The sequence below is a fragment of the Rhinoraja longicauda genome, chromosome 1 (genome assembly GCF_053455715.1).
Source record: "Rhinoraja longicauda isolate Sanriku21f chromosome 1, sRhiLon1.1, whole genome shotgun sequence".
Classification (NCBI taxonomy): domain Eukaryota; kingdom Metazoa; phylum Chordata; class Chondrichthyes; order Rajiformes; family Arhynchobatidae; genus Rhinoraja; species Rhinoraja longicauda.
Genome location: NC_135953.1, coordinates 95980001 through 95993106, shown reverse-complemented (window position 1 = coordinate 95993106; position 13106 = coordinate 95980001). Strand labels below are relative to the sequence as shown.

Sequence of the window (13106 nt, the reverse complement as noted above, 5' to 3'; positions counted from 1 at the left end):
GTCATTTCATCATCAGCAGCTTCTTAGGAATATTAGACATCAAAAATGCCATAATGCATGAGTGCTCATGAGCACCATTGCTAAAGAAACAAAGAAGATTCCGATGAGGGGTGTGGGCAGCGATTGGAGCAGTGGTGGTGGTGTGAGTTACAAATAATTACTTGGTAATGTTTGCTTTGAGCAATTGACCCCGGGGCAATTAATTGCACTGGACAAGATGCTCTACAAGCCTCCAGAGGTGACTTCCTGCTTCATCCAAAGTCGGTGATCTGACAGAAGTAGAAATAGCTGGGTAGCTGCCACAACTTAAATGAGCTGGGCAGATTAATGCCTGGAGAGAATAACGCTTGAAGGGGAATAAAATATAACCCCATTAATTTTAAATTATACCTACACATGATTTCCTTACTCTTCTGGGAAATTCCCTGCAATCTGAATTATTTATTTCGGTCCAGCTAAAGCCTTGCGTCGAGTCTTTGTACTTCAATGTATTATCCATTTTTTAGGAAGATACATAAACTCCTACCATTTTCTGATTTGAAAATTTTGTTTGAAAAAAATGATTATACCATTTCTGGCATTATAGTTTCTCCATTTAAGGGGATTGATACATTGCATTTTGTGGTGAAAAAGAATCTAAAAAAATGTCAATATAAGTTCCAATCCCGGCCTCCACCATCCTTCTGAAGCCCCTTTGTTATTTGTGGAATCAATTTATAATTTTATCATTTAATTGATGCCTCATGATTTTGATGATTGCAATGACGGCACAATTGCTCCACTAAATCGTGGTAATCACAGTTAATTTTTGATTTGCTGTCTTCTTTTATTAAAAAGGACTGTTACATTAGGAAATGCATTTGCAAACATGGTGGATTCAATCAAGTATTTAAGTTAGGTTATCATACAAAGAAGAACATTATTATAGGCTGTGAGGAAAGAGTAGAAAAAGGGGATTAAAACTGATATCCATCTATGATACTAATGTGTTAGAATGTCCTTCTGTGCTCTGATTTCCAGGATATTTGAACTGCTCTCATATTTGGAAAACTGGATTAAGAGCACTAGTTTGTGGCTTGATATATTTTATTACACGTTGATGATTGTTACTTGTATTTGTTATCACTGCCCATTATATCAATAAATAGCCTTGATGGAGAATCCTACAGCATGTATCATCACCCCCCCTCCCCACCCCCACTATTTCTAAAGTCATCCTAACTGACCTAATCAATTGGCAAGCCATTATTATGGGACTGCAGAGTGGTAGACACTGTAGGAAGTCATTCAGTTATTATTCCAAAGTCAGCTCTTACAAACAATGCCCAATTACTCCCACTCACAGTTTTCCCCATAGCCCTGCCTTTTTTACTGATGTTTCCAATTCCTTTGTGCACTGTTATTGAATGTTCCGTTCGACAGTGCTTTTCAAGATCCTCACCAGTGTGGGTGCTGGCATTTTCTTTAAATGATGAATGATATGCAAAATCATGCTAAAATCAGGAAATAATTGCAATGCCTGCAGCAGGAATCGACCCAAAGGATTTGTGAGATGATTGAACAAAAACAAATTATATCACTGTGTTGCTGTGATTGTTGTATGACATTATGGCAGCTAATATTTTACTGAAAGCATGGCACACTTATTAATAGTGCTAATAGCTAACAGCTGCCCAGGTCTTTGCAGGTCTACTTTATAATTTAAATTATTTTCCATTGTCAAATATTTATAGACCTTTTGTGGATAGCGAATGAGATTGGGTTTATTAAAATGCCAAATCTTCTTCACCATTCACAAAATCACTGTGATATAAAACACCGAAATATTACATTTAAATAGTTTAATTAATGAACAAGAAATAATCGCTTTTATTGTTTTCCCCCAATAAAACTTCAGAGAAAATAATACTGTAAAGTAGTCAGGGTGACACAGTGGCGCAGCTGGTAGAACTGCTGCCTCACAGCGCCAGAGACCCGGGTTCGATTCTAACCTTGGGGGCTGTCTGTGCAGAGTTTATATGTTCTCTCTGTGAGCACATGTTTTTCCTTGGGGTTCTCCAATTTCCACTCACATCCCAAAAGCATGTGGGTGTACAGGTTAAATTAATTCTGTAAATGTCCCTGTAAATGCCCCTTATGTGGGAAAGTTGGATAACACTGAACTAGTGTGGACAGTTTGACATGGACTCGTTGGGCCAAAGGGCCTGTTTCCATGTTGAGTTTCTAAACTAAATTAAACTAAGATAATACATTTGTGCACCTGGTGGAGTTCCAAACGAAATATGCAAATTTGAACGGGCGTATTTTCTTTTAAGTTGCTATCCCTGTTATTAGGACAATATGGGATTGGATTTGTTTTAGTGTATTCAGTATACTTTCTGAGTTTTTATAATCAATTCCAGTTCAATGGCTATCTAAGGTGAAGGGACACTGATCTTATCCAGATCAACTACTCTTGACATAGGATTTACAAATTTAAAATCCATCAGCAGCCAGTGGAATTTGAAAGCAAATGTTGCACCAGGCTTCACTGGAATTCACTGCCAAGGGTTTTGGTGGAGGCAGATATGACATTTAAGAGGCTTTCAGAAAAACACATGAATATGTAGGGAATGGTCGGATATGGATCACATGCATAAAGCAACCTCATATTTTGCTTGGGCAGCTTACAACCCAGCGGTATGAATATTGATTTCTCTAACTTCAAGTAACCCCTGCATCCCCTTGCTCTCCGTCCCTCCCCCACTCAAGTCCTTGTACGAGCTTTCAAGCTGTCTTGTTGAATTTCATTGTCTGTAACTCGTTTTCACTTAGCCCACAGCTAACAATGGCCTGTTTCCTTTATCATCGTTACTTTTTTCCATATCTTTCATTCATTTGTTCTAAATCTCTTTATGCCGTTGTCTATATCTCTCATTTTCCCTTTCCCCTGACTCTCAGTCTGAAGAAGGGTCTCAACCCGAAACGTCACCTATTCCTTTTCTTCAGAGATGCTGTCTGACTCGTTGTTACTCCAGCTTTTTCTGTCTATATTCTGCAGAAAGGGAAAATTACTTTAACCTAGCATCATTTTCGGAACATCTTCTGCTATACTGTTCTAAGTTCCATGTTTTATGTAACTGAAATAATCTCAAAGTTAGAGTTTTCCTATTAGGATTATCTTGGTCCAAAGAACATACTCTTATCACCATTTATTCAGTAGGTCCCTCTTTTCTAGCATTGTCTAGCATATATTGTGAGCTAGCAGGGAGCATGAAAAGATGGGGTGCAGCTGTTTTCTGGTTTCGTGCATATCTCGGATTCAGGTGAAAGATTGATTATATGATATTCTTTGCAGAATATTTGATATTACTGAACTATAAAGCCTACCATAAAATACCACAAAGTTTTATTCAGTGAGGATTTCAGTTTTTGCTTGATAAAGTGATATCTCACTGGAAAAAATAATCATTGACAAAAGGCAATTGTTTATTATTAAACATGGAATATTTCATCTTAATTGTGCAATTAGTGATTTACTTAACATTGCCATTTTATTGCAAATGTCACTGGGGATTAATTTGCATGCATTTCATTCCTTCGGGCATTATTGCATGTAATGATGTTTCACTTTTTTTCCAAGACATTGCCCATTGGTTCATCATTACATAAAAACATTTGGCTGTCATTAAAACATCTCTGGATTTCTTGCCATTGCTTTTACCATTGGAGCCAGCCACCAAACTTATTTAATGACTGATTTTTAATAAAGAGCATTGAAATAGACAAAGCCCTTAACAATATGATGAATATTTTGTCAACCTTTTCTCGTGCAATAATGAAATGAAGTTTTGATAGAATTGAAGTTGGGTGCCTATTTACAAATGAAAAATTAGTGGTCAATTACTCTCAGATTTTTGCTGGATCAGATTTTGTTAATCATGAAAAAAACTTAGTTCACTTTCATGTTTGCGTCCAGAGTTTGAAATAATGTGCAACCAAGAAGCTTGCAGCTATCAAGAAGACGACTGAAACGGTGGAATTACAGAATTTGCACAATCCTGACATACATTGTGTATATTCTCACTGGAAACTTGGAGTGCTGTCATAGTTTTATGGGATTTTATATAGGCTAGATGTCTATCCTTGATGGTAGGAGGAAGGGGTGCGTTCAAATCCTTGTGGAGCTGCTGCTGGATTCTGAATGTAACAATGTATTTTTTTATTGTTCTTAGAATGGCTTCACACCACTCTATATGGCTGCCCAGGAAAATCACCTTGAAGTGGTCAGGTTCCTGCTGGAAATTGGAGCTAACCAGAGCACAGCCACTGAGGTAAGTGACTCAATGGTGCAATTCATTCCACTGGTAATTACAGAATATCAAGCATCTTTGAAATCATGGAGTTATACAGCACACAGGTAGTCCTTCAGCCCACTTCCATGCCAACATTATTATATAGTATGCTGATCCCATTGTCTGCATTAGGACCATATCTTTCTGTCTGTCCAAATGCCTCTTAAACATAGTGATTAAAGTTGATGCCACTACCTTTGTTGGTAATGTGTTCCAGATATCAACCACTCTCTGTGGATTCCTCAGATTCATTTTAAAGATCCTCCTTCTCTCCTTAATACTGTTTATACTTAATATTGTAATACTTAATTTATTTTTGATACCTCAAAGGAAAAATATTCTATCTACCTTATCTATGCATCTCATAATTTTATCAGCCACCTTTGCGACGGAAAATACTTGCTCAGCCTATCCAACCTCTCCCATAACCAATGTCCTTCAGTCCAGGCAACATCATGGTGAATTTTGTACTCACTCTCCAGCATAATGGCATTCTTCCTATAGTGTAGAGACCAGACTGGCACACAATACTCTGAGAAAAAGATTTGTAAAGTTGCAAAATAACATCCCAAGTTGGCTAAAGACTCCTCTACACTCCTTGACATTGGATAAAGGGTTTGTCGAGCCTAAATTGAGCTTAATTCTTCCTGATGAATAAGCATCACTTCTTTGCTCCTCAATAAGGTTCTCAACCGACCCACTGAAGTTGAATTTTTGTGAAATATCCCATGAAAAAATATGCTATGTGCATATCTACAATACATTTTAAAAGGAAAATTGATACATTTTTGAGTGGGTTATAAACTTCTCAAGTGATAGGGGAATGGGCAGGAAAGTAGAACTTGTAGAAACTGCTGCTTTGGAGAGCATAGCTTTGAGGCCAACTTTGAGGGTATGAGACATTAACTCACTAAGTCGATTAGATTAGGTTGTTTGATAGAAAAGAGTCGTCAGGAAAGTGGGATGTTTTTAAAAGTGTGCTGACAAGAGTTCAGGACATGCACATCCCTGTTAGAGTGAAGATCAAGCCAGGCAAAATGTAAGAAAGCCTGGATGAGGAGGGAAATTGAGGCTTTGGTCAAGAGTAAGAAAGTGGCTTGGAACAGGCATAGACAGCTGGGATCAAGTGTATCCCTGGAGGAGTTTCGGGAACTAATGAGTAAGCTAAAAAAGGAAATCAGAGGACAAAAAGGGGACAGGAGTTGGCTCTGGAAGACAGCATTAAGGATAACCCCAAGAGATTTTATAAGCACATAAAGTGAAAAAGGGTAACTCGAGAGAAAGTGGGACCCCTCAGGAATCAAAGCGGTCAACTCCATGTGGAGTCACAGAGATGGGCAAGGTCATCAAAGAGTATTTCTCCTCTGTGGATCTTTCGGCCCAATTCATCCATGCCAATCAAGATGCCCCATCGAAGTTTGACCCATTCACCTGTATTTGACCCAGATCACTCTAAATCTTTCTTATCTACATACCTGTCCAAAAGCCTGTTAAATGCTGCTATAATACCTGCCTCAGCTGCTTCAACAGGTACATGCCATATCCCTACCCCCCTCTGTGTGAAGAATATGCACCTCAGGTTCATATTAAATCTTTCCCCTCTCACTTTAAACCTATGCCCTCAAGTTCTTGATTCCACCATCCTGGGAAAAAGAGTGAGTGAGGAGAGTTAGGAGGAGAGTCTTTTAGGCTGGGTTTGTTTTCCTTCGAGTATAGGAGGCAGAAGGGGAAACCTGATAAATGTGAACAAAATATGAAGAAAATAGATGTGGAGGCTAGTGTCATAAGACATCAAAAACCAGAGCATAAGAGTTAGTACATATCAATCTTATTTTATATGTCGACTATTATTCTCTCAGCTAAATATTTCAAAATTCCATAATTGCTAAATAAAATAGTGATTTTTTTTAAAAGCTGATTCGTTCAGTTTTAAATGAAAATAAATCAGTTTATACCTCGTGCAAAAAGCCAGAATGTCATAATTTTCTTGTTGTTTACAGCAAGAATAGTTCATAAATGCTTTGAATTCTCATCATTTCACTGACAACCCCTGATCACATTGGAAATAGTTGTCAAGCAGCACATACTGTGAAGTAATAAGAATGACTGACAATGTCCTTTGGATTTCTATGTCTAATTGTGCCCCCTACAGATGTTACTATCAGAAAGATTGCCTTATAATGGTGAGCACTAACTGCCTCATTGCTCTATCTCATTACAGATTTGGGACCTTTATAATATAATGCGTCTCTCCATATTGAAATACGGAGGGACATTCAGTCATTCCTGCCTTTTCAATTCAATTAAAACATCTGTCCTTAAACACTGTTTTCTTGTATTGCTTAACCTTGTTTGATATTGTCCCCGATCTAGTTCTGAAATCATGAGACCAAATCTTCATTAAACCTTATTTTGATCTTCGAGAGAAGGAAGTTTGATGTACAGTTCCTGTATAAACTGCTATCTGATTTTGTAACCCATCAAAAAAGACAAAATCGTCTGATCTACCTTCCAAGATCGTTTTAACAACTTAGTACTTTAATTTGATCACTCATCTGGAATCAGACCTTGTTCCTTTCATTATCTCCTCCCATCTATTGAGCTGACTTTACCATGTTCACTGTGGTTTTTTGGGGATATTTTCAAAGAAGTTGTGAATACCAGCCAGCTACTCGAAGGGAATTTTAACATCATGACAGATGCGAGGTTTTCAGGGCAAGGACATGATTGGATTGTTGTATTATGGATTTGCTGTCAGCTTCTTACTTCCCCCTCATTTTGCATTTGAACGTTTCAGTGGCAGTTAGAAAGAGCAAAATAATGGTCCAGAAAATAATGAAGTATTTGTGCAGCTGAGATCAGAATTTAGCCCGAAGCACTTGGGGGTGGATGTTCATTAATTTATATCATATCAGCAAAAAGCTGAGATTGTCTTTGAAAACTAACATTTGTTTTTCAATTTTTAAATTTTTTTATTAGCCATTATAGAATGAGTTTTCCCTGTAAAGGCACACAATTACAATGTAATTAATATTTTAACAGAGAATCTTAGAATGCTAGAGGACAATTCTTGTATTGCTCCACATTGTAAGAATTGTTCCATTGTTCTATTTAGGTATATATGACAATTAAACACTCGTGACTCTTGACAAAAACAGACCATTCATCACGTTATGACTGCACTTCCTCTCTGAAAGAGCTATCTAGTTAATTTAATTCAGTATCATTCCTCATCCTGATGTTCGGAAGTCTATTAGCCAATCAGTACAGCATAAATACAGAAGAAATTTGATTGTAATGTTCTATTTATTTTCAGGCATGGAAGACATTACTTGTTCAGGGTCCACAGAGCGTAGATATTTTCATGCTAATTTCATCAAGGAGCATTAGGTTTAGGTTTATTATTGTCACAAGTACCGAGGTACAGTGAGAAGCAATGTTTCGCATACTATCCAATCTAATCAGAGAATACTATACATAAACACAATCAAGCCAAATTCAAGTACAATAAATAGGCCAAAGGCAAAGATACAGAGTGCAGAATATAGTTGCATAATTGTAACGCACCAGTTCGAGACAAAGTCCAATGTTTGCATTGGGGTAGAGGTGAATTGGACAGGACACTAGCTTATGGAATGACCATTCAGAAGCCTGATAACAGTGGATAAGAAGCTGTACCCAGGTCTGGTGGTTCCGCTTGTAAGCTCTTGTCCTTCTGCCCTTGAGTGTGAAGTGGGAGAAGGCGGAATGACCAGGGCGGGTCTTTGATTATGTTGGCTGTTTACCACCATAACTACTTGTGCTGTCACTTTCAGTGAGCTATAAACTTGGACTTCATGACCCCTCAGAATTGCTTGGTAGTAGCATAAACTCTCCCCTTACATCCAAACCCCAAGAGTGCAACACTTCACACTTTCTCAGGTTCAATTCCATCTGGCATTTCTCTCCCCATTACTACAGTTGATCTATACCCTGTTATATCTTCTGACAGCATTCCTCACTCTCTGCAAACTCTCCAATTTTGGTGTCAACAGAAATCATATTCACTAACCCACGTACATTTATGTCTAAGAAAATAACTGCAGATGCTGGTACAAATCGATTTATTCACAAAATGCTGGAGTAACTCAGCAGGTCAGGCAGCATCTCGGGAGAGAAGGAATGGGTGACGTTTCAGGTCGAGACCCTTCTTCAGACTGATGTCGGGGGTGGGACAAAGGAAGGATATAGGTGGAGACAGGAAGATAGAGGGAGATCTGGGAAGGAGGAGGGGAAGGGAGGGACAGAGGAGCTATCTGAAGTTGGAGAAGTCGACGTTCATACCACCGGGCCGCAAACTGCCCAGGCGAAATATGAGGTGCTGCTCATTTATGTCTAGGTCATTTATACATTTATGTCTAGGTCATTTATATATATCACAAACAGTAGAGGTCCCAGCAGAGATCCCTGCTGAACTCTATTGGTCACAGATCTCCAGCCAGAATATCAACCTTCCACCACAACCCTCTGTCTTCTTGACTAAGTCAGTTCTGAATCCATACGATCAAGTCATCATGAATTTTGTACATCTTAATCTTCTGGATCAGCCTACCATGTAGGCTCATTAAAAGCCTTACTAATATCAACGTGCACCACCCTACTATCATCAATCCCCTTTGCCATGTTGTCAAAAAAACTCAAGCAAGTTAGTAAGAAACAATCTGCCGTGAACAAAGCCATGCTGGCTATCTCTAATTAGCCCATTCTCTTCCAAATGGGAGTGAATCCTATCTCGAAGAATTCTCTCCAATAGTTTCCCTTCCACTGATAAGAGGCTCACTGGTCCTCTGAATTCACTTTAGTTCCCTTTTTAAATAAAGGAACAGCATTGGCCACTATCCAGCCTTCTAGGACCTAGCATGTGGCTAGAGAAGCAATAAAGATCCTCATCAGGCCCCAGCAATTTCCTCTCTTAGCTTCAATAACCTGGAATAAAGCCCTGGCGACTTATCCACCTTAATGCTCTTCTACTGCCTTAGCATATTTGTATCCTCCACACTGACCTCACTGTCCTCCAAGTTCTTCTCCTCATGAATACAGATGCAAAGTACTCATTTAGTACCTCACCTGCATTCTAAAACTCCAAGCATCATTTCCCCTCTCTATCCTTGAGCAGTCCTATCTCCTCGCTGGTCACATTATTTTTAACGTACATATAGAAAGCCTTGGGATTTTCTTTATCTGACTCAACTATGACATTTCATGGCCCCTTTTGGCTCTCCTTGTTGCCTGCTTAAATTCTTTACTACTCACTTTACACTCCTCATAAGCCCCATCTAATACCACCTTCTTACACCTGACATATGCTTCCTATATCTTCCTGACCAAGTTTACGACTTCTTTGGTCATTCACGGCTCCCTTATCTTGCCTTCATTATCTCTCCTGTTATTTCCTGTAAGGCAAGGCAAGTTTATTTAGGAAGCACATTTCAGCAACAAGGCAATTCAAAGTGCTTTACATAAAACATTAACGAGTAATTAAAAACAGTCATTAAAGAGAATAGAAAATAAAAACAAGCTAAAATAGAATAAGACAGGTATAAAATACAAGAATAAAAGTAACAGTGCAGTGTAGGAAATTAACAATGATTTGATTTACATAATCAGCCATGATTTAAAAGAATTGAGAGTTGCCATGGACCTGCAGTTTTCTGGGAGTTTGTTCCATATATGTGGTGCATAAAAACTAAACGCTGCTTCTCCATGTTTAGTGCTGACTCTGGGGACAGAAAGCAGACCTGTCCCAGACCTGAGAGGTCTGGATGGTTCATAATGTAGCAGAAGGTCAGAAATGTATTTTGGCCCTAAACCATTTAGTGCTTTATAAACCAACAGTAGTATTTTGAAATCAATTCTTCGACAGACTGGAAGCCAGTGTAAAGACCTCAGAACTGGAGTGATGTGATCCACTTTCTTGGTCTTAGGACTCAAGCAGCAGCATTCTGAATCAGCTGCAGCTGTCTAACCGATTCTTTAGGAAGACCTGTAAAGACAGCATTACAGTAGTCAAGTCTACCGAAGATAAATGCATGGACAAGTTTTTCCACATCTTGCTGAGCCAGAAGTCCTTTAACCCATGATACATTCTTAAGATGATAGTAGACTGACTTTGTAATTGTCTTAATGTGGCTGTTGAAATTCAGGTCTGAGTCCATGACTACACCAAGATTTCTGGCTTTGTCCGTGGTTTGCCGATTGAAGCTGAGCGCTGACTTTTAATCGTTCCTCTTTGGCTCCAAAAACAACTACCTCAGTTTTGTCTTTGTTTAATTGAAGAAAGTTTTGGCACATCCAATCGTTGATTTGTTCAATGCACTTACTCAGTGTTTGTATTGGATCATAGTCCCCTGGTGATATGGTTATGTAAATTTGTGTGTCGTCTGCATAATTATGGTAACTTATTTTGTTGTTTTCCATAATCTGAGCCAGTGGAAGCATGTAGATGTTAAACAGAAGGGACCCCAGAATGGAGCCCTGGGGAAGTCCGCATGTCATATTTGTTCGCTCTGATGTGTAATTACCTATAGACACAAAGTAGTCCCTGTTCTTTAAGTAGGATTCAAACCAGTTTAGCACTGTGCCAGAAAGTCCAACCCAGTTTTCTAATCTGTCTAGTAATATGGTGTGGTCGATTGTGTCAAATACAGCACTGAGATCCAGTAATACTAAGACTGAAATTTTGCCACTGTCTGTATTTAAGTGGATGTCATTGAAGACCTTAACAAGAGCAGTCTCAGTGCTGTGGTGTGGTCGAAATCCTGACTGGAAGAAATCAAAGCAGTTGTTTAGTGACAAGAAGTTGTTAAGCTGGTGAAAAACAGCTTTTTCAATAATTTTACTTAAAAATGGTAGGTTTGATATAGACCTGTAATTGATCATTAGTGACGTGTTTAGATTGTTCTTTTTCAAGAGTGGCTTGATGACTGCAGTTTCAGGGCCTGTGGGAAGACACCAGAGAGAAGAGACGTGTTTACAATTTGTAGAAGATCTGAGGCCAAATAATTTGAAACATTTTTGAAAAAGCCTGTTGGAAGAATATCAAGGCAGCAGGAGGAGGATTTCAGATGTTGTATAATGTCCTCCAGGTTTTTATGGTTGATCGCACAAAATTGTGTCACGGCATTTGAATTGGTTTTACGTGGACACAAGGGCGACACACATCCTGTACCTGATATGGAGGCACTGACTGCTTGACTAATTTTCTGAATTTTGTCAGTGAAGAAGGAGGCAAATTCATTGCAGGCCCTGGTGGATAGAAGTTCAGAGGCTAGTGACACAGGAGGGTTTGTTAGCCTGTCGACAGTAGCAAACAGTGCACGTGCATTATTATTGTTTTTGGCGATGATGTTAGAGAAGAAGGACCACCTTGCATTTCTCAGCTCCAAACCATAAATGCGAAGTCTCTCCTTATAGATGTCATAGTGAACCTGGAGGTTTGTTTTTTGCCACCTGCGTTCAGCTTTTCAATACTCTCTTTTTTCTGTTCTTACCAGCGTGGCATTTCTCCATGGAGATCTTCAGAGACAGCCTTCACCTTAGTGGGTGCATTGGCATCAATAACATTTGTAGTTTTAGAATTTAAATGATCTACAAGGTCATTGACTGAGACCCAAGAGGGGTATGGAAAGAAAAAGCTGAATAAATGTTTCACTGGTGTTTTCAGTGATTTACCGTTTTGTGATTATCTCTGTTTGAACATTTGTGTGCACGGAGATAGTGCTGTCAAACAAAACACAGGAATGATCAGAGAGAGCAACATCAGTCTTCACAACCTTGGAAATGTTCAGACCTTAGGAGATAATTAAGTCCAGAGTGTGCCGCTTATGTGTGTGGGCTCCGTCACATGCTGTCATTTTGGTCCAACCAAGTTTCAGTTAAAAACGTAAAATTAAGATTGTGCTTAATTATGAAATCATTGGTTAAAAAAGATTTTCCTGCCAATGACCTGACATTTAATAAAGATAGTTTTATTGTGTTAAAAGCATTATCTGTCCCATTTTTTGGGACAGGCTTTGGCTAACGAGGAATGGATGCTAAATTTGATAAATTTGCAGTTGAGTGCTTCTTGTTTCTTAGCGGATTTACCATTCTTTTTCTATTACCTATCAAGCCAGAAATTGAGGAAGCTTTTGGTACACAGGGCCCCGGCTTGTCCTTGAAAGAGACATGAGTGCCATTAGCCGTGCAGCCTGGACCCAGCACATATCAATTAGAGCTTGCTGCATTTTGTACACAAGCAACCTGATTAGGCTGGTGAGACAGAGGATGCTGCCGTCGTGCAGGGGGCGGAGGTGCTCGACGTCGTACCTGTGATGATTGTTTCAAAACTGGGGCAGGTGGATGTTGGGGGGGAATAATGGGGGAGAAAATGAGAGTAGAGAGTAAGTTTGATTCCAGCAATGACCAGCTGCTTCATCTGGTTGGTGAACTCCAACGGGGGGAGGAGGGGGAAAGGGTGAGTGGAGAGAACGGTAACATGGATGGGGAATGGGGCAGTGAAGGAGGTGGATCCTCAGCGGCATTGATGTTGGTGAGGGGGGTGGAGGGGGGGGTGAAGATTCCTCCTCTCGGCTCTGATGTCTTCCATGGTCAAAGCTCTCCTCAGGCAGGGGCTGAGGTGGTTCTCTGTGTTGTCTCTTTTTGTTGTTTTGATTCCTCTTGCCTCTTGTACGTTAACAGGCTGGCCTTTAAACGACTCCCATGTGTCATCGGTAGACTTGCCCAATAACAACT

General features: G+C 39.4%; 1 protein-coding gene across 35 annotated transcripts in view; it reads left to right on the top strand.

The window, feature by feature from the left end:
- Window positions 1–13106, top strand: part of LOC144595313 (ankyrin-2-like) — a 447988-nt gene that overhangs the window by 245587 nt on the left and 189295 nt on the right. For all 35 annotated transcript variants that reach the window (XM_078402942.1, XM_078402778.1, XM_078402935.1 and 32 more), the window contains one exon: window positions 4215–4313. In XM_078402942.1, the coding sequence (XP_078259068.1) occupies window positions 4215–4313 (99 nt within the window). The remainder of the gene's footprint in view (window positions 1–4214; window positions 4314–13106) is intronic.